At 40.6% G+C, this 27,728-nt stretch overlaps 2 protein-coding genes across 2 annotated transcripts in view; one reads left to right on the plus strand and one right to left on the minus strand.

The window, feature by feature from the left end:
* Nucleotides 1–14,480, plus strand: part of LOC130083739 (E3 ubiquitin-protein ligase TRIM21-like) — a 47,805-nt gene extending 33,325 nt beyond the window's left edge. The window contains exons 9-10 of the mRNA XM_056248747.1: nucleotides 13,793–13,819; nucleotides 13,942–14,480. Coding sequence (XP_056104722.1) covers nucleotides 13,793–13,819; nucleotides 13,942–14,480 — 566 coding nt within the window. The remainder of the gene's footprint in view (nucleotides 1–13,792; nucleotides 13,820–13,941) is intronic.
* Nucleotides 14,481–24,117: 9,637 nt separating this feature from the next.
* On the minus strand, nucleotides 24,118–26,423 carry LOC130083740 (aquaporin-11-like). Its single transcript, XM_056248748.1, has 3 exons — nucleotides 25,787–26,423; nucleotides 25,346–25,462; nucleotides 24,118–24,374 (listed from the first exon to the last, which is right to left on the minus strand). The coding sequence occupies exons 1-3, from the start codon at nucleotides 26,382–26,384 to the stop codon at nucleotides 24,118–24,120; spliced, it is 972 nt and encodes a 323-aa protein (XP_056104723.1). The 5' UTR covers nucleotides 26,385–26,423.
* Between the last annotated feature and the right edge of the window lie 1,305 nt (nucleotides 26,424–27,728).

A 27,728-nucleotide genomic window follows, 5' to 3' on the forward strand; every position in this document is an offset into this window, starting at 1 on the left:
GAACGTTGCAAACTAGTGTCATTAAACTTAATCTTTGGTTTTAAGGGGAATTAAATATAATAAAATATTAAAAGGCTTTATTCATAAATATGACCTCTTTGATGTAAAATTAGCTCTGCCGATGTTCTGACGGGTAAGTCCATGGAGGCTTCCATATCGTTCCGCCATCTTGAAAAACTATAATAGCAGAGAGGGACAAAAAGCACTAGGCTACCTCAACGCGTTTCTACAACACGTTTTCATTCAGAGCCGGCTGACTGAAACCATCTGAAACGGACACAAGGAGGTCAGTGAGAGGCGCTTGTCACTCCCCCGGCAAATTTGAAAGATTGCACGGCACTTCATAATGCAATCCTCGTAGCCATGATAAAGCTTAAAAATTTAATCTAAAAGGAAACGCGACCGGCAAATTCAAAACGAGGGTAAATATCGGGGATGGCTTTTCTCAGGTGGATAGAGCTAATGAAGGAGAAAGACTTTGAAAGGGACACTGAAGTCCTGCTTTCTCATCGACAGTTAAGTCAGTGTTATGTTCTAAATTACAAGCTTTTTCATTCCGTGGTTGTGTAATTCATTATATAGGCAACATAACGGTAGAACGTGTATAGTTAAACTTGATGAAGTGCAATTGGACGACATGTCGTAGCTTCTTGGCACATAGCGGTTACCGTAGTTGCAAAATGTATTTGAAAAAGTGAGACGCTAGAGAGCACTATGCGTTTGAATGCAAAATACAATTTCCCCGCTAGATGGGAGAAATTCCTACACAGCATACCATTAAGGACTAAGTTGTAGGGTATTTGACAAAAAGCCTAGAAAATCGAGGAGGTCAAAGGGCATGCTTCCCGCCATAGTATCATCAGCTCTCTCCATAGTCTGTTCATGTGGCCTGTCGCATCAACAAAGGCTAACATTTTAAAATTCTAAATATATTTTGAGTAGATAACCGATAGTATACTCTCAGTAAAGGGGTTCACCCTGTGTGTTTCCACAATGAATAAGAATAGTTTGGGAGATACAAGAAAAGTAAAAATGATCTTATACGTACAATAGATCATAGCTACCGTAAGATCATGCTTTGAATTAAGACGAGTAAAATTAAATATTCGCTTAACACAAACTTTACTTATGTAGCGTCATGGACCACAGAGGCACATCGCGTCTCTGAACATGTGTGGTGATTTTCTAAATGATACAACTTAATCTAAATAAGAGCAATGTAGAGTCCTGGGATTTCTTTTAAAACAACAAAAACATTGTGACAACATGTTTCATGTCGCATGGACAAAAATACTGTTTGAAATAAGATCTAAGACGCCAAAGCACAGTTCTTGATTCATAACATTTTTTATTTTTTGAACAAACGATGTTTAGTAAAAATAATACCTTGTATGAAAATCATTTATATCATACAGAAGTAGAAGATACGATTTTAATAAAACTTTACAGATTTGATTTAAACGGTCTTTTAATTTTAAAAGATCTCATTTAAAATTGTAAGATTATGCTTTTAAACGAGTTTAATATGAATAAACCTCTGAAAAGCAGACTAGCATTGCATACGCTGCGACATAATTGTGACCCTCATCTGGCCTGTCACTCCTCTCGTCTCTGTGAGGGTGTGAAGCTTCATCTCACCCTGTAGTTTATCCCTGAAAGATCTGGGAGGGTTTTTGTTTATGACATCTTAAACTATTTGTTTTTGTTTTTTATCATTGCATATATCTAGTTTCTACTACTTCTTCAGTTCTATGAAAATGTAAGGAGTTTTTATATTTTATATTTATATATATATTAATTTAGCTAAAACTAAGGTTAAATTGTTTGAATACATTTGTCATTATACATTGAGTTATATACTTTATTTGATTTTATGGAACCAGTGCAACAGATAGGCCTATGTGGGAATTTTCAGTATGTAAAAAACAATGTAAAAATGCAGTTTTCTGTGATGGTCGTGTTTAGGTGTACGGGGTAGAATATGCTGTTGCAGTACAAAAATCATTATGGCTATATTAATAACAATTATACTTTAGGTCACCGTTAAACAAAATCATTACAGTAAACTTCTAAAAAACATGAATGTATTAAAACGGTAAAGATTTAATTTAAACAATCTTTTCATTTTTAAAAGATCATATTTAAACTTTTACGATTATGCTTTGAAATAAATTTAGTACAAACAAAACTTTGGCTCTGGAAAGGTGTTAGCAGACTAACATTACATGATGCACAGAGCCTCATCTTGTCATAATAATCCAATGACAACAGGAAGCAAATGCGAGTTTACACTTTTAATGATGACACAGTCACAAACAGACAGGAACAGTACAAGCCGATGGTGGTGGGTGGCGCAGGGACTTCGATGGTCAGACTAGTGAAAGTGCCGTGATGAGATGATGGTGAGAAGACAATCCACAAGGTGACGAAATCCAACAGAACGACGAACAACGGGAACACCGGGCAGGAACACGAAGACTGGAAACACCAACACCGACAACATCGAACAACGATCTGACAAAGATGAGAACACAACGGTGAGCATATAAAGCGTGGTGAGAGTGTCTGCAGCTGGTGATGTAATGATGATCAGCTGGAGCGGATTAGTTAATGACATACATTCACGCCCACTACACACGTGCACTCATACAACAACATAAACACGAGACTAGAAGGGACAGAGAATATGTCTACCGTGACACATCTGCTCTGTCACCCTATATCCTGAAGCTAACATTATTGTAAAGTAACGTATTTCTCTGAAGATGTGCTGGTGATCGGAAGGAGCTTATAAGCAGGCTATCAATGGGGCTCGGCCTGAGGCATCACAGATTCTAAAAGTCTTCATTGTTGCTCTCTCACTTCAGATAGGCCTATGTGGGGATTTTCTCACAGATACTACTTGAGGAATTATTAAACATTTCACACAATGTGTGAGATAACTTGTGAGAGCCGCAAATTTCAAAGTTCTTTACATGCACCCTGATAAATAAAAACAAAAAATATAGTCAAGTTTTCCCCAGAGACCATCGATATAGCATATTTGTTTTTTATGAATTTAATTAAAATCATATTTTTAAAAAGATCCATTTCAAACTTTTAATGCTTATACACTATGAAATAAATTTAGCAAAACATTCACAGTCTCATTCTGATCACTGAACACACCTGTCAAACGCTGGTGTGAGAGAGAGAGAAAGAGAGAAATACTCTGGGTTCTTTTCAACTTTAAATGGTCAATATGGACATCTATGTGATAGGAGCTACTTCAACCCTGGTGAAAATGTAAGATGATTTTATTTTTATCTAAATCTAACATAATTGGTACAGTAAATTTGTAAAATATTTATTTTAAATGAACAGAATGCTTTTCAACTTCAGTAATTTAGTAAGATTTTAAATGAACAAATTGCTTTTCAACTTTAGTTAAATTAGTAAACTATTTATATATTTAAATGTATACACTTTTAAAGGAACACAATGCTTTTCAACTGTTGTGTAAGATATTTCTCAATGGGCTCAGGAACGTGTCACAAAAACAGATACCAGCCCAGCCACACGCTGGTGTGACGGAGAGAAAAGACTTCAAGGGAAAACACTTGTGGGTTTTTTCAACCATGGTGAAACATAAGATGATTTTATTTTTGTTTAATTTATATACTTTTAATTGAACAGCATGGTTTTTCAACTTGAGTCAGTGTCAAATATTTGCGAATGACTAAATGTAAATTTTATAACCATTTCATTTAAATTTAAATGAACAACATGCTTTTTCAACTTCTGTGTGAGATAAAACTTCCAGCAATGCGGAGGGAGGGGAATTCCTGCTTTGACACACACACACACACACACACACACACGCTCCCTATGTTTTTTGAGACAGTGCAAGGTCATTCATACATTTTTAACTGTTTGCAATTTTTTGTGGCTTCATTTTATTTAAACTTTTTGTGTGAGATTTTATTTTATATTCTTTTAAAGAACAGAATACTTGTGACTAATAAACTTTTACAGTTTTTTCTTATCACTTTCTCACACACACACACACACCTGCTATGATAAGCTTAGGCATAGCGAGGGGATGCGCTGAAAAAATAACTATCACATCACTTTGTAACTGTAACATCAAAGGCCAATACATCTCAAACTAACTTCAAACGATTAAACAAACTGTCATCATCCATCATTTTGGTCAGAAAGTTTAAGAGGAAGGGGTGGAACTAGATCAAACAAACTTCAAACAATTCATCATTTTGACAGAAGCTGTAACCACAAGGGGCGGAACTAGATCAAAGGTCGGCATCCATCATTTTGACAGAAAGTTTAACAGGAAGGGGTGGAACTAGGTCAAAGGTAACCGGAAGGGGAGGAACCGGAAGGGGCGGGGCAGGAAGGGGAGGAACCGGAAGGGCGGGGGAAGATCAAAGGATAGACACGCCCACCTGTCAATCAATCTTTTGACAGGTGGTGTATCATATTTACTACTGAGATCTCCATCACTATCCTCCGTTCACCCATCCCACACGGCACCCGGGCATGGTGGGGCATGGTAATGGGGACTCGCGCTTCGCGGACGAAGGTGAGTCTCGATCTCAACACCGCAACAGTCATATTCCCGCAATGGGAACATGTACCGCCCACAAAAGCTGCTTCAGCGTGCTGGAAGCCCAAACACGTGATGCAACAATTGTGACCGAGAGGAAAAGGGAACGACCGCATCCAGAAACGCACAGGTGGAATGACATCTTTTCAAAAAAAAAATATATAATTTTTGTTTTTTTTTTTGTGAAAAAGATGCAAACGCACCCGTGTTGCTCTTTCAGGAAATAGGACCCGTCACCAGTGCCGGAGCACACAGGGGAATGACCGCGGCAACACTGAACAGTGAACTGAAACAGTGAAGCACTCACTTTTCTGCCCTCTAACCAGCCGTCAACACAAAGCTTTAGAAATTTGAAGCTGTAAACAGCAGCTGAGAGATCAAAGCTCGCGATCACCGCTGCACTCGCGCTGTAGAACCACCAGCACTGGGAGAGTTTTCCAGAAGAACACCGACACACTCGCTCGCAGGGACGGACTGGGACTAAAAAACGGCCCTGGACTTTGACTAGGCCCGGCCCAAAGAAATCGGCGCGCGGAAACTCGACAACAATAACGCCTGCCGTCTGGCATGAGTGTCACATGACTTCAATTGTGGCTCATGATACTACCATCCAAATTATAGCTAACAGCATATTATACAATCTATTCCATGCTGTCTTAAAATGAATTTATTACTTAATAATCTTAATTAATTTATGCAGTAATTAATCTTAGCTACTGCACAAATAATAATACCACATCTAAATGAAAATAGGCTAGGCCCTACACCATTACAAATGTAACTTCTGTATTAAAAATCTTCAAAGTTTGTAAGCATTAACTGTAACGTTACCAACATTTTTAAAAGTAAAAGCACAACATATTTCTTAATATTAGCTACTGCATTTTACAGCTAAAATGTTTAAGTTTAGCTGTTTTAACTACTGTAATCATTAAAAATGTAGCAAGCTGAATATCACTTCCCAGGGTTCTCAAGTCTCACGCATTGGCCGTGAGACACACGCAATTCAACCAGTTCACACGCTCACACGCCACACCGTGTATTTCTCACGCTGAAAAGGCAATGCCAACCAAGTTGTCATGCAAGCTTTACGTTGTATACGAGGCGCAGGCACACAAAGATAAGTTTCCTGCCGCCAGCGCGTCCGCATCTCGGCCAGATTGCGTTCGTTATAGGCAACTTATAGACGCGCGAAGTCCGCGAACACACACGGAAGTTCGGCCACCGCGACATCGCGCGAACACACGTCGTGATGGAGAAAGTAAGTTGGAAGAAAGCTCGCCTAACATTTTTAGACTAGAAGTTCTAGAACATTTAATATATAGCCCATCGTATACATTATTGATGCAGTCAAAAACTCTACAACTGCTTTGCAACCAGGCCAAAAGCTTTGGCTCAGTTTGGCTAAGGAAATGGTATGGGAAGGAATGAAGATGTATTTCTTCAGTTTATTTTAAATTCTATATTATACTGTATTAATAGTATTTCTAGTTAGGCTACATTAAGGCTAAAGCAGAGTGCTCTTGGTAATATTGTATATCCTGTCAAAACATACATTAGCCTAATCATTGCCATTGCATTTGTATTTTTCAAAGATGTCAGGGAAAAATGCAGAAATATTTGTTTTTCCAAACATTTTGGAGCAATTTGTTATATATTTGTAGCCTAATTTTGAAATATAACATTAAAGAGTAGGCCTATATTTGATGTGATGAATTGCTCTGTCATTTATCAGATTTACCAATTGTTATAATTTACATTTTTGCTGGTTAATTATGAACAATGGGTAAAATTGGGGGCGGGGCTAGGCGGGGGCGGGGCTCCATTTAGGCTCCTCCCCTAACCGCATGTGATCTCACTCCAAGCTTTTGATAAAACTTGAGAACCCTGACTTCCTAACATCATCCCTAGCAAGTAACTTGCAAATTAATTTCTGATTAATTCGGTTCGGGAGTAGTAAAGATAAAAGCCAGCCCGCACTGGTTGGGTCCTTGTATGCGCTTCGTGAGGCACACACACACACTAGCACACACACGCAAGGTCTCTAGCTCGCTCCCTCTCTCTGCCGTGCGCGCGCTACGCATGCGCGCTCTTCCTCGCTCTAGATTCCGGGAGATTTTAACTAATTTGCGGGCATCAGGGAGCCGCTATTAATATGCGGGAGACTCCCGGAACTTCCGTGAGACTTGGTATGTCTGTGACTGCGTGTGTGGCGGGTGGTGGGCCGGCCCGCCGGCCGTCCTGGAGTACCGGCCGTTCTGTGATTCTCCAGATCACACAGATGGCCAGTCCGCCCCTGCTCGCTCGTTGTAAACAACAGCACTCTTCAGAGACATCAAAGACGATCGGCTCCGAAGTGAAAGACATCTAGTGCGTGTATCCACTTCCGTATTCATACCCACGGCGCGGGGGCGGAGTGTGTAATGCATTTCACACACGCCAATTTCATTGGCTCGTTTTAATAGTACTCGAAGATGACGGTCTCTCTAAGCGTGATCCCAATCAGTCGACACGTCGACTACGTCGAACGTGAACGACTGAAAGGGAACAACTTAGGAGACTTTAAAATAGCATAATATGGGCACTTACAAATACTCAATGTTTGTTCAATAGACCTCCATTATAAGTATATTTACTGTAACCACATTCTGCATTTTATTTTAAAAACTGAGGGACGAGCGACATTTACATGCTATTGATGCTGACAGTAGAGAGAAACTCACTGTTAACTTGAAATTATTGCTATAAATAATTTGTCATTATATTGTTACGTCCTGGAGACGTATTATATTAAAAGTGTTTTTGATGTGTAATTTACTTTGTTAAATTGTTGTGTTTGTTGTGCCCTGTCAGTCTCTCCCTCACTCTGATTGCCTTGCAGCCAATTAACCACACCTGAGGCTCGTAAGGAGAGTTGCAGAGCTACACTATAAGAGAGCAGAGTGAACACTTCTTGAGGAGGTTCACTTCTCCCCTGCACCAGACTTGTGTGTTGCTAAGTGTGAAACTGGTGTGTTGTCCCTGTGTGGTACAGTTGAGCTTGTTTTTGGTGTGCTTTGTGTGATCAAGCAATCTCTTTTTTTCTTCTTCTTTATAACTTTGTTTGGTAACTAAAAGGTATTGTATAGCAACTTTTTGTTTGTTTTGGAAAGCAGTAGGGAGATTGAGTCACCACCTTTTTCTTTTTATATATTAATCCTTGTTTTTGGTTAGTCAGGGAGTGGAGGGAAGCATATGTTGTTTATTTATTTTCTTTTACCTGTGTAGGGCATTTAGTTTTCCTTCAAATAGTAAGCTTCCTCTTTTGTTTGTTGTTTTGGTCTGACCTTCTCCTGAAGATTGAAAGCTTCCATTTTCTTTGTTTAAATGCAATAAATCATTTTACGTTTGCATCAAGTGTTGGCTCACATTTCTGGGGCAGAGGACTGAAGGGAACCCTCCACGTTTACGTTCTTTTCTATTTATTTAAGTTTGTTACCCTCTCCCAACCCTAGACTGGGAGTAGATCGTAACAAGTGGGGGCTCGTCCGTCCGTTAATTGGCTGCTGGTAAGTACTCTCTTCTCTCAACATTTGACTGTTTTTGACTGTAGGTGCGGAGGAAAGTGTTGTGGCCATTTGAATAATGGAGTTTGATTTTACTGGGTTTACTCTTTCTCCTACTGTTGAAGCGTTTAATCGCTGTAAGAAAAAGGATCTAGTGTTGATAGCTGATTTCTTTAATGTTTCTGTAAAAAAAGACGTCACTAAACAAGTACTAAAGGATAACTTGTATGAGAAATTAGTAGAGGATGGTATTTTGCCTAGAGAGAGTGATGAGAGCACTGAGGTTAAATCATTGGAAGCGGAGGGGGAGAATCTCAACTATGAGTCGGCTATGTCTCAGGATCCAAACATTGTTTTGAAGTTAAAGGAGTTGGAACTTGAAATTAAAAAACAGGAATGTGAGGCAGAAGTTATAAAGCTTCGTGTAGTGGAGAGGCAGGCTGACCGAGATGTCCAAATCCGTAGATTGGATCTAGAATCACAGCGCCTGGCTAGAAACCCAATACCACTTCCACGTACTAGGCCCCCATCAGTCGCATCACCCTTAACGACTGGTGGTAGTACCGTCACAGAGGATTTTTCTCATGCACCCCCTAGCGACTATTTCGATGTCAGTAAGTATATAAGACTTGTACCTCCATTTAGAGAGACCGAAGTCGATTCGTACTTTGTCGCATTTGAGCGCGTCGCTAGTAAATTGAGGTGGCCAAAAGATATGTGGGCTTTATTACTCCAGTGTAGTCTAACCGGAAAAGCTCAAGAAGTTTGTTCGGCTCTGCCAATTGAAAGCTCTCTGGACTATGATATTGTCAAGGCTGCAGTACTGCGAGCGTACGAACTGGTCCCTGAGGCCTACCGACAGAAGTTTCGTGCTCATTCAAAAACAGTCAAACAAACGTATGTTGAGTTTGTAAGAGAAAAGAGAGTTCTTTTTGAAAAGTGGTGTTTTTCTAGCAAGGTTACATCCTTAGAGGAATTACAGGAATTAATCTTGCTAGAGGAATTTAAAAATTGTCTTCCGACAAATATCGTAATGCACTTAAATGAACAAAAAGTGGTCTCATTGGCTAGTGCTGCGGTCTTGGCAGATGAGTTTGTGCTGACACACAGAAATGTGTTCTCAGCCCACGCATCTGCCCGGTCTCCATTTGTGAATGTGGAAAGCTCACCAGTACCGCGTGCAGGACATTCATTTAAAAGTGACTCTGCATCTAAATTTGTGCGTAAACCTACAAACAGTGATGATAGGCGAGTTTGTTTTTTTTGCCTTGATCCAAACCATTTGATTGCGGATTGTAAGGCTTGGAAACAAAAGAGCGCGGTTTCCAAACCCCGAAACGTGGCACTTGTGCACACCATGTGTAATGACAGCTCTCTTAGTGGAGAGAGTTATCATCCTTTCTTATTTGAAGGCACAGTTTCCCTATCTCCTGATTCTGGTTTTAAAACTGTAACAATTTTGCGTGACACAGGTGCAGCTCAATCCTTTATATCCGAGAGTATATTGCCTTTCTCTGCTGACTCTTTTACGGGTAATGACGTGCTGATTCGTGGAATTGAAATGCACTGTGTGAATGTGCCACTTCATACTGCGTATCTAAGGTCGAGCATTGTCAGTGGTGTGGTCAGTTTAGCAGTGCGTCCACAGTTGCCTGTTGAGGGTGTTGATCTGATTCTAGGGAATGACCTTGCGGGTGGCACAGTTTTTCCTAGACCAGTTGTGTCATATAAACCGAGTGCAATACAGAAATCTGATCTGGCCGAGAATTTCCCGTCCGTTTTTCCTGCCTGCGCAGTTACCCGTGCCCAGTCCAAGAAATTTGAGGAGGTGGTGGATATCTCAGACTCATTTTTGATTAATGAGCCTGGCTCTGTAGAGTGTGTCTTGTCTGTTACTCCAGACCCTGACCGTGACGTAGCTATCCATAGAAGATTAAACTCTGAGACCCCTCCAAAGACAGGAAGAGAATACTTAGCTACAGCACAAAAAGCAGATCCTTCCCTAGCCAAGTGTATAGCGGCTGCAGATGGTACTTCACATGTGCCTAATTCGGGTGTAGCTTTCTTTTGGGAACGTGGATTGTTAATGCGTAGGTGGAAACCCCAGCAAGAAGATTTAGGCTGGCAGGCAGTACAGCAGATTGTCTTGCCTGTTGATTATCGGCAACAAGTCTTAAAACTTGCCCATGAAAATGCTTTGTCTGGACATGTCGGTGTTACGAAAACCTACCATCGAATTACTAGGTTTTTCTTTTGGCCTGGTCTTAAGTCAGCAGTGTCCAGATTTTGTAAGTCGTGTCATACTTGTCAGCTCGCAGGAAAACCCAACCAGAAGATCCCTCCTGCACCTCTCTTTCCTATTCCAGTTGTAAGTGACCCATTTGATCGCTTAATTGTTGACTGTGTTGGACCGTTGCCCAAAGCTAAGTCAGGACATCAATACATTCTGACCATTATGTGTGCTGCGACTCGCTTCCCAGAGGCTGTTCCTTTACGCACGTTAAAAGCTAAGGTAGTGATAAAAGAACTACTCAAGTTTTGTACTACTTTTGGATTACCAAAAGTAGTTCAAAGTGACCAAGGGTCAAACTTCACTTCCAAGGTTTTTAAACAGGCATTAGAAACCCTTGGAATATGCCATCAAACTTCTACGGCATATCACCCTGAGTCGCAAGGTGCACTTGAGCGCTTCCACCAAACCCTTAAAACAATGCTACGACGATATTGTGTGGAAACCGGGAAAGACTGGGTTGAGGGTCTTCCTTTTCTGATGTTTGCAGTAAGAGAATCTGTGCAGGAGTCCCTTGGTTTTAGCCCTGCTGAGCTGGTGTTTGGCCACACAGTGCGTGGCCCTCTAAAACTGTTAAGTGAACAGCTGCTGAATCCAAGTTCCATAGCTTTGCCTGTTGATGACTATGTCACTTCTATTCGTGAGAAACTCCACAAGGCCCAAACTCTTGCAAAGCTTCATCTGTCTACAGCACAGTCTAAGATGAAGGCTTATTTTGACAAAAAGTCAGTGAAAAGAGATTTTAGTCCTGGTGATCGTGTCATGGTTCTACTTCCCACACCTGGTTCTATTTTACATGCAAAGTTCTCTGGTCCATACCTGGTTGAAAGGAAGTTAAATGAGTCAAACTTTCTGATTGCGACCCCAGACCGCAAATGTAAAAGCCGTGTTTGTCATGTAAACAGGCTAAAACCCTATGTGAACAGGGCTAATTGTGACTTGACAGTAGAGCAAACTGCGGTTCAACCAGTGGTGTCCTCTGTTGCCGCAGTAGGTGTAATGGCGAATTACTCATTAGAGGAAGATGGTTTAATGTGTAGAGATGTACCAATTTCCTCTACCAGGTTAAATAATTCTGCTATAATGAAAGATTTTCCACACTTTCTTTCTCATCTGACTAATGAACAATCTTGTGGTTTAATTGAATTACTGCGTGCCTTCCCTACCTTGTTCAGTGACGTGCCAGGTAGAACTACTGTGTGTGTTCATGACATTGATGTTGGTGATTCTGTCCCCATAAAACAACATCCTTACAGGGCAAATCCTAGAAAACGTGAGATCATGCAGACAGAGGTTGAGTATATGCTGCGCTATGGGCTGGCCGTCCCCAGCCAGAGCCCTTGGAGCTCCCCCTGTTTACTTGTCCCAAAACCTGACAACACCTTTCGCTTTTGCACTGATTATCGGAAGGTCAACAAAGTAACAAAACCTGACTCTTTCCCTCTTCCAAGGATGGAAGATTGTGTAGATAGAGTTGGATTAGCAAACTTTGTCACAAAACTAGATCTGTTAAAAGGTTATTGGCAAGTGCCCCTCAGCCAACGTGCTTCTGAGATTTCAGCGTTTGTCACGCCTGACCGCTTCCTACAATACCAGGTTCTAGCTTTTGGAATGCGAAACGCTCCCGCTACGTTCCAGCGTATGATGTATCAAGTACTCTCAGATGTGACTAACTGTGAGATATATCTGGATGATATTGTGGTGTATTCGGATAACTGGACAGATCATGTGAAAACACTCGAGAAAGTGTTCAAACGCCTAACTGCTGCTTCCTTGACTCTAAATCTTGCCAAATGTGAGTTTGCGAAAGGAGTTGTTACCTACTTGGGTAAACAAGTAGGTCAGGGAATGGTTAAACCTGTTGATGCTAAAATTGCAGCCATTCTTGAGTTCCCTGTACCCTGTAATAGACGAGAGTTGAGACGCTTCCTCGGAATGAGTGGGTATTATCGAGGTTTCTGTCCCAATTTTTCTGCCATAGCCTCTCCTCTTACAGACCTCCTTAGTACAAACCGAAGATTCTTATGGAGCAATGACTGTCAACTTGCCTTTGATGCTGCCAAAGATCTCCTCTGTCATGCTCCTGTTCTGTCAGCCCCAAACTTCAAAATGCCTTTCAGTCTGCAGGTGGATGCAAGTGCTAAAGGAGCTGGTGCAGTTTTGCTTCAAGAGGATGAGTGCCATATTGAACATCCTGTCTCTTACTTTTCTAAAAAGTTCTCCAAGACTCAGCAAAACTATAGTGTAATCGAAAAGGAAGCTCTATCCTTGTTGTTGGCTCTTCAACATTTTGATGTATACTTGGGGAGTAGCTCTAAGCCTATTGTTGTATACACTGATCATAACCCTTTGGTTTTCCTTTCCCGTATGTCAGGTTCCAACCAGCGACTATTACGGTGGTCTCTCACTGTCCAAGGATATGATCTGGACATCCGACACAAGAAAGGCACTGAAAATGTTATGGCTGATGCTCTCTCTAGAGTTTAAAGGGTTACAGTTTTCTTTGAACCTTGTACCTTTCTTAAATAAGAATGTGGTAAGGGTGTATATATTTGACTACAAACTCTAGTTTGTATTCTTGGTGGTGGAGGTGTTACGTCCTGGAGACGTATTATATTAAAAGTGTTTTTGATGTGTAATTTACTTTGTTAAATTGTTGTGTTTGTTGTGCCCTGTCAGTCTCTCCCTCACTCTGATTGCCTTGCAGCCAATTAACCACACCTGAGGCTCGTAAGGAGAGTTGCAGAGCTACACTATAAGAGAGCAGAGTGAACACTTCTTGAGGAGGTTCACTTCTCCCCTGCACCAGACTTGTGTGTTGCTAAGTGTGAAACTGGTGTGTTGTCCCTGTGTGGTACAGTTGAGCTTGTTTTTGGTGTGCTTTGTGTGATCAAGCAATCTCTTTTTTTCTTCTTCTTTATAACTTTGTTTGGTAACTAAAAGGTATTGTATAGCAACTTTTTGTTTGTTTTGGAAAGCAGTAGGGAGATTGAGTCACCACCTTTTTCTTTTTATATATTAATCCTTGTTTTTGGTTAGTCAGGGAGTGGAGGGAAGCATATGTTGTTTATTTATTTTCTTTTACCTGTGTAGGGCATTTAGTTTTCCTTCAAATAGTAAGCTTCCTCTTTTGTTTGTTGTTTTGGTCTGACCTTCTCCTGAAGATTGAAAGCTTCCATTTTCTTTGTTTAAATGCAATAAATCATTTTACGTTTGCATCAAGTGTTGGCTCACATTTCTGGGGCAGAGGACTGAAGGGAACCCTCCACGTTTACGTTCTTTTCTATTTATTTAAGTTTGTTACCCTCTCCCAACCCTAGACTGGGAGTAGATCGTAACAATATGTATCCACAGGGTTGAAGTTTGTGCAGAAGTTTGCAGGTACAGTGTGATTGACACCGTTTTCTTCAATACATTTACAATACTTTGTTAATCTGTATTATATACGGTACATCTGAAAATGTTTGTTCTGAGGTTGATTGATAATATCTGATCTCTCTCAGTGGATGTGACTCTGGATCCTGATACAGCGAATCCATCCCTCATCCTGTCTGATGATGGAAAACAAGTCAGTCGTGGAGACGTTAAGCAGGACGTCCCAGAAAACCCAAAGAGATTTAATGTGGGTTTTCGTGTTCTGGCAAAGCAGGGATTCAGTTCAGGGAGATTTTACTATGAGGTGCAGGTGAAGGGAAAGACTGTGTGGGATTTAGGAGTGGTCAGAGAATCCATTATCAGGAAGGGGAGGATCATACTAAAACCTGAGGAGGGACTCTGGGTTCTGTGTCTGACTGATGAGAATCAATATACAGTTCATGATAATCCAGCAGTTAATTTCCCTCTGAGAGTGAGACCTGAGAAGGTTGGTGTGTTTGTGGATTATGAGGAGGGTCTGGTCTCTTTTTATAACGTCAAGTTCAGATCTCATATCTACTCTTTCACTGGTCAGACTTTCACAGAGAAACTCTATCCAGTGTTTAACCCAGGCCGTAATGATGAAGGTAAAAACTCAAGACCACTGATTATCACACCGTTAAAATAAGAAAACAAAAAAACAAATCTGATAAGATTGCTGTTTTATATATATATAAAAATAATTTGCACAAACCGCAATCAAGAATTTCTTTCTTACAATATGTGATAGTCAAAATGTGTACAAGTGCAACAAAATAAAACTATATTTATGCCCTTGAAAATCAGTCACAAACAAAACATCCACTTTAATGAAATGTTACATTTGTGAGTTATGTTGTGTGATTTTTTTTTTTTTTAACAGTTACCTTAAAATGGCCAGCTTATAACGAGTCTATATTTTCGAATCAACACAATTATATGTTTGCTTCTGCTTTTCAAATCCATGACATTGTAAGGGTGGTTTTCCTACAGGGTTTCAGGCTGCAGGTCTGCCGAATGACTAAAGAAACATTATCAGCAAGATAGTAGAAAACTGTACATTTTCGGTCTAACCACTGACTGCAACTTGTACCAACGACGTAAATAAGCGCAGTTACAATAGCTAAATATGTTGGAGAGCGTTGCTATTGTGTGATGATAATGTATTGCTATAGGTAGCACTTCAAAGTCAAAACCAAATTTAGTTAACACATTATTTGTAATTGAAAGGGTTTAGTGACAATGTGGTTATGGTTACACTTAAAATTGTTACAAAATAGAATTATTAGATGATAAAACTTATACCATTAATCGTACCCAGTATATATGTAAAATGTTACCTGAGGGATAGATAGATGGGGAGAGAAGGAGAGAGAGAGTGGCTTTAGAAAAGAGTCGAGGAAAAAAGCCAGAAAATAAAAGAGCCAGAGCAACTGTTACAATCTTCGTTTATCTCTTCCTTGACCACGTGACTGTAACCAAAAAAGTGAGACATTCAAACTGACCAATCAGATAATTACAACTACCCCCGCCATACTAAAAGTGTGACAATTAGAAGACACCGGTTGTCCACCTATTTTGGCTTACAGGCCTTGATCCAGAGCCGGCCCGAGCCTTTTGGGGGCCCTAAGCAGAATTTGATTTGGGGGCCCCTGCTTGACGATTATTGACACAAATATCACGCAATAATGATACATTATAAATGAATATAGTGAGGTTATGTATTAATACAAAATAAATACTTAATAAAAAATAGATAGCCTACTTAAATAAAAAAGTTTTAACTTTTACTTTACTTTTACTAACGCTTTGAAACTTCTTAAAACAAACTCAAAACATATCAAATAAATTATTTGCTAAAATAATGACAAAACTGAGAAATCAGAAACATAATAAGAGCAAGGGTTCAACAATGACAATTATTGTTGCAAACTGTAAAAATATTATTATTTCTCAACTGTCTTAATACAGTGTAACTTTTTTTATTATTATTGTAACAGACCTTGTTGGATTGTACACATGACAGAATCCAACAAAGTCTGTTACTATAATACCGGTAATGATGTACTGGCGCTCGTTGTATATGTGTGTATGCAATGTATTTTTCCCCTCTGGGCTTGCCGTAGATAGGAATGGGTCAATTGCTGCACAAAACATACCGTAAATAATCATGCAAATATAGTTTTATCTGGCTCTTTTTATCCTCCTCTGTCCTTTTCTTCTTTCTATTTTCGGCATCAGAGGGATACGTCCTTTTTTGTGACATGGCTTAACATTACCATGACTATGCGCAGTTGCACACGAATTGTCTATGCACGCGCGAGGTGTAGTGTCTAGATTATGCGCATGACTTAAACGCTGGCAGACACAGCAGCAGTTGTAGGCAGGTATATTGATCATGAAATCAGAATTTTCTTGTCTCGAATTATTCATTCATTCATTAATTTATGTCACTTGTTTAAGTCATCTAAAAAATATATTTTTCGATTTGTTCGACTCGGTTGGGGGGCCCCCTGGTGGCTAGGGTTCGCTTATGCCTCGGGCCGGCCCTGCCTTGATCACTATCAGCATCTCTGCCTTTAGGAATTACAAACAGAAAAAGAGAGGTTGAAACAGTAAAAGCAAATGTCTTTGTTCATTTTCAAATATCTTTGATTATTTTCAACCCTACAACATTTTACATAATATGATTTAATATTATGTTGTGAAATTCTACATAATATACTAAATTTCCAAACATGAAACATGTTATTTTGTATTGTAATGGAAAATTTTGATTTTAATTTATCTTCAGTAGATATTGCAAAGGAATGTCACATGTTTTTATAATTTGTAGTGTGGTTTGGGAACGGGGAATATATGCCAGTGAACTGGAAATTTATGTATGTTTGTATACCTGTGAACGTGCAGAGTGAGACGGGATGGGGATAGCTGAAGAGGGACCTTCTGACCTTTACGGAAGAGGATTAGGGCCAAGCAATAATAAAAAATAAAACCAACTCGAGATTAAAGTCATTATAATGTGAAATTAAACTTGTTAAATTTCGAGAGAAAAAAAGTCGAAATACAATCTTGAGAATAAACTCATTAAATATCGAGAATAAAGTCGTTGTGTTTCGAGAGAAAAAACTTGTTAAATTTCGAGAGAAAAGTCTAAATAATCGTGAGAATAAACTCATTAAATATCGAGAATAAACACAACGACTTTATTCTCGAAATTTAATGAGTTTATTCTCGAAATTTAATGAGTTTATTCTCAAGATTGTATTTTGACTTTTTTTTTTTTTTGAAATTTAACGAGTTTAATTTCGCATTATAATGACTTTAATCTCGAGATGGTTTTTTTTTTTTTTTATTGCTTGGCCCTAATCCTCTTCCGTAGACTTTAGAGGTCAGGATGTATCTAAATTTGTTGGTCCCAGTGTCAGAAGTAGTGATGAATAGGAGCATGTGCAAAAGTGTGCCCAAGTTAGTGGAAAACTACTAGGAAAATCAACAGCCGAAGCAGATCTGGGTAAAGAATATAAAAGGTGTCGCACAGCTCCTCCTCCTGGTCTTACACTCTGCAGGCACTGAATGTCTGTATGACTGTCTGACCTTCTCTTGCAAGGGAATAAATGACTTTAAAAGACTATTTGATTCAGAGTGTCTCTTACGCAGTGATGATGGTTTAATCAGCCCAGTCTCATCCCAAGACGTCATATGACTGACGCTTTTGACCATACGTCAACATCCGACGTTTTAGGGTACCCTTTAACGTCAGTTAGATGCAGTGCTTTAAGTGGCCCAAAAGAGGTGGCGGTACTCTATTATTATTTATTTATTTATTTATTTTTTGTTGACTCCCCTCCTCCCCTGAGGTAACAACAACTATATTGAAGGGGTTTTATATAAACAGCCGTCAACAGACGACCTTATAAAAAATAATAAATCCTTTTATTAGTTTGTGGATTTGCTTTAGAAAGAGCTACTGAACATAAAATGTGCAAAATGGTATTGAAAAAAATACCTTTAGAAAGAGCTACAGTAGAAAGAGCTACTGAACATAAATAAAATGTACAGAATGTGGATATGAATCCAACTGGAAAAACTTGTGAAAAGATATATTTTGATTAGTCAAATAGCATATAGTGAAGCTCTATAGCCATCTAGTGGTTAAAGTGATTTTTATTTTATTTTAAAACTGCATTTTCCAAAAAATGGCCAAAAATCTTACATTAAACCATGTAAAATTATCCATTTTATCTCCATGAATGAAAGTTAGAAATCTGGGTCTTTTATAAAGTGAATTTGACATAAAATGCTGTTTTTTTTTGTAAAAAGCCTATTTAAATAAATATTTATTTATTTATAGAAATTTAAAAGATATCATAAATCCTCCCAAAACTACACAAATGTTGAGTAAAAACATTAATAAACAGAGTAAAATTACATTTGTAAAAAAAAAAAAAAAATTATTCTGTTACAAAATTAAATGTTATTGTCTGGGGTATAGAGCATCACAGTCCCGCCCACAGCCCGAGAGAGCTTCGGTGCCGGAAGTAAATTTCCCATTCATTTCTCCCATTGACGTTTTGGAAAAACCGTATCTAAAGAGTTTTAGAGCATGTCTGAGGATAGCCAGCTACGGCTGAACTCATAAGCATACAACATATCATTTCGAGTGAAAAAACGAAGAGAAAATCCAAATAAAATCAAAGGTACAAGACTGTGTACATATTTTCATTTCCGAGCGAAGGAACTACTCATCTCATAAACCACCGCGCCTCACTGAAGTCGACTGAAGCCACAACCGCGAAAGAGCCTTTTGAGCGACTTCCAAATCTGACGACGGCCACGCGAACTTATGTGCAGGGAAACTCCTTTTCTGATTTAATGAAGCTTATATGTAAAACACATTGAGCATCTGGCTCGCTCATAGCCTGTACTGCGGCAACTGCACATCCAATGGCGCGGGCGCCTCTGACGTGCGACCAATGAGCTAGCCCTACGTCATTACACGATCTTCAGTCTTCACGGACCTTCGCGGGGTTTAACCTGGGTTTAACCTGACAGTACACGGCACGCACTGTGATGCTCTATTTGTATTTTAACCGAGCAGCTAACACTGACAGCGGCAAAAGCGACGCATGCGCTTTTCACTTGTAAAACTCAAGGGTGTATGGGTAATGTAGTCTCTGCTCTCGGTGGGACGAATTAGGAGGCGTGCATTGTGAAGGGAGCTCTGAAAAGCGGCAGCGCAGCCAAAGGATTAAAACAGATGTGCAAATGAGTGTACCGGTACGCTAAAAGCACGTTCTGGGCGCACGGAGAGGTGGCGGTACGCTCAAGAGCTATATTTGGAAGTGGCGGTACTGAGTACCGGCGCGTACCGGCCCACTTAAAGCACTGGTTAGATGACGCTATCTAATCCTAACCCTACCCCAGACCTAAACCTACCCGCGTCATCTAACTGACGCTAAAGGTAAAGCGTCAGTTAGATGACGCCCTAGGATCGTCATCTAACTGACGTTAAAGGGTACCCTAAAACGTTGGATGTTGACGTATGGTCAAAAGCGTCAGTCATATGACGTCTTGGGATGTGTGTTAGTTTAATAGAAAGTGCTATCAAAGTGTCGCCGCGCACCAAAGCGATTGAGGGCACGCACTGAGACGAGAGAGGTATGTATCAACTCGTCTTAGTTAAGGGAATAACCTAGTTTAATATGAAAAAACTGTGTTAAAGTTATATGAAATATGAAAAAACTGTGTTAAAGTTAAAGTTAAAGTTCCTTTAAGTGCTTCTATATAGATGGAAAATGTGCCACTTCCGAGCACTTGTACTAAACCTTTGATCTTTCCCAATAACAATTTTTTCAATATTTACAGGTGCGCCACTACATTATACATTCTTTTACTGAGTTTCAGCAGCTGCCTCAGGATCATTATCTTTTGGGTCAACCCCCTATAGCCAAACAGTTAGTGACACGGTTTGTTTCCTTGTTTGTATCTAATGATTCAGTGTCTTCAGATCACCTCAAAGTAGCATAGGAATGATACTGGAATTAATATCTCAAACGAGATTTGGGAAGAAGGACTGAAGCGAATTCATGCCTGTTCTATTAATGCAAGATTACAAATTATTCACTTTAAAGTGTTGCATAGGTTACCCTATACCAAATCTAAACTCAATAAAATGTACCCTTCAGTTTCCCTGTTATGCAATAGATGCCAGACTCTGATGGGACGCATACTTTTTGGTTTTGCCCTGAGATTTCTGAGTTTTGGAAGAATACTTTTTCTGTGGTACTCAAACGTTTTTGGAGAAGATATCAGTCCAGATTTTGAGTTAGCTTTTGGATGTTCTGACCCTATATTAGCATTGACACATTCTCAGCATCAACTGTCTCTTATGTTTGGTATGGTGGTGGCTAAAAGGGTGATCTTGATGAAGTGGAAGTCCGCTCTACCACCCAGCTTTCATAATTTGCTGGCTGAAATGGTTGCTGCCCTCAAGCTCGAGAGGATTCGTTTTTCTTAAATTGATGCTTCTAAAAAATGTGATAAAATCTGGGGCCCCTTCCTTAGGTATCTTTTTTAAGTTGAAATGTGTTTGGGCACATGTAAGATGGATAACTTCACTCTTTCACTCCATTGTTAATGTTTTGTTTAAGTTTGATTAAGTATGGCTTTAAGGTGTATATTTTTCACTGGTTAGTGCGGGTTGGGGTGTGGGGGTCTTTTTCCTCTTTGTTTGTTTATTTTTTTTCAGTGTACACAATTGCAGCTTGATAGAAACGACACAAGCTAAACAGGTTTTACAGTGAATGAAAGCATGTTAAAAAAGTCTGTACATTAACAAGCACATCTCATATTTATAACTATGTGATTATATATTAACTAATGATCTGTTAAGCATTATATGTTTGTTAATGATTTATTGATGAAAGTTAATTAAATGTGTTACCAAAAAAGCATCTTGCTAGTGTACTAGACTAACTGGGACTTGTCAAATGACTTACAAAATGTTGCCCTTTTGTTGGTTTGATTGCTTCTATTGTTCTCCTCATTTGTAAGTCACTTGGGATAAAAGCGTCTGCTAAATGATCAAATGTAAAGGCTTATGCTCAGATAATGATTTCTCTTCTTTTTGCTTTCACTGTACTTGTGGACTTCATATAGCTTAATCTTTCCTCCTTTTAAACCCTTGTTCACATACATTCACTTGTGTAATCAATTAGACAACAGATTACAAACGACAGATCACAGCAGACAGTTTTGTGTGATATACACATACAAAGTACCCACATTTATTTTCTACAAAAGCCATCAATTCAAACCTCTGCAAGAATATAACAGACCCTGAGTTGATGTCAAATACCTGTGCCTTCTGAGGTCTCAGAATCCGCAACACTGGTTTTTAACATTTTCTTCGCAACTGATCTGGAGTGCGTTTCCCGTACAACGACGTAACTCGATGCTTCACTACTATAGTATGATGCATCGTTGAAGAAATCAGCTAGCTCGTCACGACTGTTTCCTGAAACCATATTGTCGCAAAGTGGTCATTCAACCACGTTGGTTTATAACGTCACGCACGTGGTGGAGTAATAACTTATTTTAATGAATCTGTTTGAGATCGAATTAATGCTAGATGTCATAAATTGATATAAATTTATTGCGTTTTCCGAAAGCATCATTAGCCAACTTTGGTCGCAAGTTCTGTCATTATCAGCAGTTCAAGGAGTCGGTGTTTCCCGAAACCATCGTAACAACGAACATTCGCAAACGCATCGACATCACAGTTTACTCCAGAGCGGCTATATACATAAATGAACCAAATTAATAACTTTTTTAAAACATCACTGAACTTCAAAAGACAACTGAAAACTCATCTCTTCCGTGAGCACTTAACAAATAAAAAATAAATTCTTTCCTTTTCCTTTAAATCCTCGCTTGTCTGGCTTATGCTTCTCTAAGCAATGCCTGAACTTTGTATTTTGAGCACTTCTTGCTTTGTTTTTGCCTCTTCATGATGACTTGCTTGGTTTAGTCCTTAGTTCGCTTTGGATAAAAGCGTCTGCTAAATGTGTTATGAAGATGCAAGGAGATGAACCCAAATGAAGACAGTGTACAATGAACACAAGGTTTATTGGTACAAAAACAGGAAAACAAAACCCACGAGGGGGCGAAACACGGACGGGACAAGGAATCTTAGGCTGACAAGACTAAACTATGACTGCACAATAAACAAACAATACTTCTAATAAATACTCACAATGACAAGACTTTCCACAAGGTACTCACAGGTATGATTAGCAATGAACCGACACAGGACAGCAAACACAAGGGGATTAAGTAGGGAGACTAATGATAACATAACAGGTGACACAGGTAAAGCAATAATGACAAAACGAGGATAACAAGGGGGCAGGGTTAAGTAACGAGACAACACAAGCACATGGCCCAAACACAAGGCCATGTGCTTGCACACAAAACACGGATCTGTCATGATCCTTCCTCAAGACTAAAGAAAATCAAGGACACAAGGGCAGAATCATGACAGAGAGGGAATGCTGCAGCAGGCTGCGGAGCTGGAACGGGGTCATAGAACTCCACAGTAGAACCAGAGCTCCTCACATCAGACACGGAAGTAGTGCTTCTCATATCTGATTTGGTATTAGCGTTTTCTGCAACCAACTCAGGAACAGCAATCCGTGCAGCCGACTCAGGAACAGCACTCTCTGACGCTGACTCGGGAACAGCACTCTCAGACAGTGAGAGTTTGGAATTAGATGACTTGACAGGGACGTCAAGGATCTTGACAAGACGGGAAAAGTACTCTGACAGGGTTCTTGCAGTAATGACGACCGGCATCTCTTGATTAGCTGAAACTGAGCGCAAAACAGCCTCAGCAGCTGAATCGGCCGCTTCCCTCTCTGCAGCACTCACGACTGCAAGCTCGGGAACAGCCCTTACTGCTGCAGATTCTGGAGCCACGCCCTCAGCAGCCGATTCAGGAACAGTACTTTCGGTTGCAGCGGGCTCAGGGACAGTGCCATCCGTAGCAGGCTCTGGGACAGCGCTTGCAGACACAGGGGATGACAAAGGACAAGAGACTCCCCTCCTCCTCCTCCTCTTCTTTCTAGGTCGCGGAGCAGAAGCCTCTGCCAGGTTCGCAGCCTGTTGGGGAAGTTCAATAGGATCCGTTACAGGTAGCAAAAGAGCAGCCTCAGGAAGGATTGACTCCGTAGCGGAGGACTCCGTAGCGGACTACCACGAGAGACGTCTTCCCCGTTTACCGCATAGACTAATGGACGGAGATGACGCCTCAGGAGTCGAAGCGGCGGGATCACGGGCAGCTTGGCAGATGATGAGCCCGGGGGTGCCTGTGACTCTCCCCAAGATAAGCAATCCACCATATCGTGAACGAACGGCAAACCAGCTTCTCCCGTTCAGCCAGGGGTGGAGGAGAGTTGAGACCTGCAATGAGGTAGCAGTTAGGAGAACATCAGGCAGGAAAAACCTCCTCTCGTTCGCAACCCGGGCATACTCCCTCATAGCTCTCCCTGGGAGGGAATCGGGAGTTTGCCCCTCTTCGAGTCAGCGATGGTCCTGTGCCACCAATCTATAAGGTCATGCTATCGTGCCGTTCGTTCACGATATGGTGTTATCCTCGTTACTCGTTTGGCTCTCAACGAAGGCGGTCGCATTTTCTTCCCCTCCTCTCCCTCACCTCCCCTGCTTTGCTCCTCTCGTCTCTTCTAGTCTACTGCTTGTACTTTTTGAGAGACTCTCTCCGCACTGCTCTCCAAACTAAGAAATTATGGATTTGATCAACTGGTCTCTCAACGCAATTGACACCATCTTCTCGACGAGAAGCTTGGGTTCGGGGGAAGCTGACTGCCCTGCCGGAACGTTCGCAGCTGGATACACGATGGACGCATGGGAGAAGTGGCGGGTCGTGTGTCTGGCGGCTCTTTCCGTGGAGGACATTGAAGATATCTACCTATTCGGAACCATGATAACAGGTTTTCCGCTGATTGGATTAGGTATTGCCCTGGTTTATCGAGAAATTAAGAAGTCGTCGACAGCTGTCCAAAGCTCCACAAGGCTGCCCGTCATGATTGAAGCGGTGGGCAGAGCTGTCAGCACTCAGACTGTGACTATGAACCACTATATGGATAACATCATGGAGAAGCTCACAGCTTTGCAAAGGCAAATGGATCGTTTCGGAGACCAAAATGGACCAGGAGCTGTGTAAATCGGAATGCGGCTACTCGTCCCAAGACCAAACAATCCCAATCTTATCTGCTTTCGGCCCCCCTCATCCAGCACTGGCCTTGGCCAAGGCTGCTGTTGGAACAACAACTCCCCCGGAAGAGCACTGCAGCGAGACGCTCTTGCGTTCCTTCCCCGACTCCCCACAGACACCTGCTGATTGTTGACTCTGTCTGGGACATGATCAGGGTTGTCTCCATGGCAACTTGCTGTGTATCGCTATGACAATCCTGCGGACTTGAGGCACCTAGATTATGAAGCCAGGCGCAGCGACTCTCCAGGCCTACACATACACGAACTTTTACATATATATACAGATATGCAATCACCCACCCACCCCCCCAGCGCCGAAATGGCTGCAGGACCGGATTGCTGCCTGCCTGTACTGGGTTACCTCCACCCCCCACTCCCCTCCCCTGTTGCAAGTCTTGTGTGTTCATGTTGTAGAGTGTACTGATTGTGCTAATGTTGCTGAGGTGTTTTTTACTGTTCCCAAACTGTACTCCTCACAGGAGCATAGTCTGGGGGTTGCCTTTTTTCTCCTCACCTCTCCTCATGTTATGCTGTATTTTCTTCCTCAATGCTCTGTCTTCCTGTCCTGTCTACCCCCTTGTCATATTGTATGTATGTCTGTATGGACAGGTTGATGGCTAATTTCGCTGGTACTTGTGACTAGTGACAATAAAGCTATATATGACATATTATTACATAGGAGGACATTCTGTCTGCTGGGTTCGACTTTGGTCGGTTCATTCTGTTATGACGATGCAAGGAGATGAACCCAAATGAAGACAGTGTACAATGAACACAAGGTTTATTGGTACAAAAACAGGAAAACAAAACCCACGAGGGGGGCGAAACATTTGTTACAGTATTTTTTAATCTTTGTTAAATGTTAGTTAATAAAAATACAGTTGTTCATTGTTTGTTCGTGTTAGTTTAGAGTGCATAAACTAATGTTAACAAATACATCCTTTGATTTTAATAACATATTAGTAAATGTTAAAATTATTATTATTAACTAAGATTAATAAATACTGAAGAAGTATGTTCATTTAGTTCATGTTAACTAAGGTAGTTAACTAATGAACCTTATTGTAAAGTGTTACACATTTTATTGTTTTGTCTTATTATGTGTTATTACTTGTGAAGTGTTTGACAGGATACTTTTTTCTACCAAATCACAACAATATATATTTTTTTATGGATCAGGCCTTTAAAGGTCAAAGTATGTAATGTTGTAATCATGCTCACCTAATATTGGTCCCATCCAGTACACAAAACCATACTCTGCGAAAGTGTTTCCAGGACAGTGGAACAGTATTGAGAATGCCAGTGCTGGGTTGAACACAGCTCCGGTGAGATGTCCACCTTTAAAACACACAGTAGCTTCCTGAACACAGTTGCACTGCAATTATAGCATATGAATGTTACTGAAATATCAATAGACAAGATCTGCATGCTTTAAAGAACAGACAGACAGACAGACAGACAGATAGATAGATAGATAGATAGATAGATAGATAGATAGATAGATAGATAGATAGATAGATAGATAGATAGATAGATAGATAGATAGATAGATAGATAGATAGATAACTTTGATTTGACAATAAAAACACTGTCTGGTGGTCCTGAATAGTTATTATATTTGAACCATGGTACTATCGTGGAATTTTAGATTAGTGCACACACCTGCATAGACTAACATGGTGATGACAGCGGCTATTGCATGAACCTGATATTTCTCCTCCACTTTGTCCTGGTTGGACAGCGCAGAGTGGAATACAAACGCGCAGCTCAGCTCCACCGCGGCGGCCTGCAGCAGAGGGACATGAATGGGGCTGTTCGTGCATTTAAAGTCCATCAGTGTGTGCAGTTCATGCAGGTCAGAGAGCGCCAGTGACCACAGGCGAGGCATCACTAGCCGTGCCACCACAGCCGCGAGCATCTGGCATGAAATCTGTGCCAATGCGCGTCTGCGCGTGAGAGTCCCGCGGGAGAGCAGCTCCAGAGAGCCGGTGGGGCTACAGATCGCACCGTGGAAAGAAAGCATGTGGATCACCGAGATGAGGTACGTGAGGGTAAGTCCGATCTGCGGCTCCAGTCCGCCCACTTCCGCGAGCAGCACTAACTCGTGCGTGCACGCGCACAACTGAAAAGTGGAAATAAACTCCAGCACATAGGTGATCCAGTTACGATTTGGGAATAAATATGAAGCTGTCCTTCTCGCCACCTCGCTAAAAACTACAATTCCCACCAGTAAGGACAGAGAGACGGCGAGATTGGCCATCTCTGGCAGCTTCGTCCGGCCTCGCAACGAATAATCCTGCAAAACTCCTGTCAGGCAACTTTAAAGCGGTTCCACCTTTGCGCAATTTACCCCGCCTACTACAATTCAATCTGTGCAGGTACAATGGCAAAATACCTGACTCATGATGAACAGGGCTGGACTGGGACAAAAAATCGGCCCTGGCACTATGACCACCATAAACACAAGCGATCTTTGCACGTCCTTGAATATGTATAGCCTATTCCTTAAAATCACTAATGCGATGTAATGAGTTGATACATAGTTACAATTTAACTATAGCCTCCACAGTGATGAATCCTAACTATCTATAAACTGCATTGGTATACAGGTGAAACTCGAAAAATTTGAATATTGTGCAAAAGTTCATGTATTTCAGTAATTCAAATTAAAAGGTGAAACTAATATATTTACTATATATAACTATATACATATGCATGATTATACTTTTCAGAAGGCTGACATTTTTTGTATTTAAAATCCTTTTTTTAAATTGATTTCCTGTAATATTCTAATTTTCTGAGATTTTGAATTTGTGGTTTTCATAAGCTGTAAGCTATGATCATCAATAGGCTATTATAACTTTTGCACGATATTCTAATTTTTCGAGTTTCACCTGTACCAGTGTTTCCCACAGGATCATTCGTAAATCTGTGGTGAGTGGACCTCTTTCCCTCTACGGGGGTTCGGGGGCATGCTCCCCCATAAGAAAATTTTGTGCTTTTTAATGTTAAATTCATTAAAATGGTGCACTTTGAGATTTCAAAATTAAGAGCTCCAACCCATATTCAGTGTGCAAATTGAACAAAGGAAACCTCAAAACTCTTCTAGTTGTGATAAAGTGTCTGTCTACATTACACGACTACATAATAATAGTTATAATATTAATCCCATGACAGTAATAGCCATATATTGTAAAACAAATGCACTGGAAAAATAAAAGAAACTTTCATAATTAGTTTTGTACTAATTTCTATACTTGAAAGAGATAAACGCATATCTTTGTCGGAAACTGCATTGAGCTTCTATTTTGGCGGAACACATGGTTTCCTTTGGTTGAAGTTTGGTTATTTAAGAAATTTATAGCACCCTCCATATCCCTCCTCGTCTCCTCTCTCCTCTGTCCTCCATCCTATGACCCGGAAACCGATCGAGCTCAGCCATCTTGAAGGACATCTAATTTCTCTAATTGCACCGCGAGGAGTCGAGGATCGAGGATGAGGTTTCCTGAGGAGCTATGAGTGAGGATGCACAGGTGTATCCTATGCGGAAGTGTTTTATCGACTAAACTGATGCACACATAAATTCTCCTCCCCCTTCACATCG

The sequence above is a fragment of the Rhinichthys klamathensis genome, unplaced genomic scaffold (assembly GCF_029890125.1).
Source record: "Rhinichthys klamathensis goyatoka isolate OS25496 unplaced genomic scaffold, OSU_Roscu_1.1 h1tg000058l_1, whole genome shotgun sequence".
Lineage (NCBI taxonomy): Eukaryota > Metazoa > Chordata > Actinopteri > Cypriniformes > Leuciscidae > Rhinichthys > Rhinichthys klamathensis.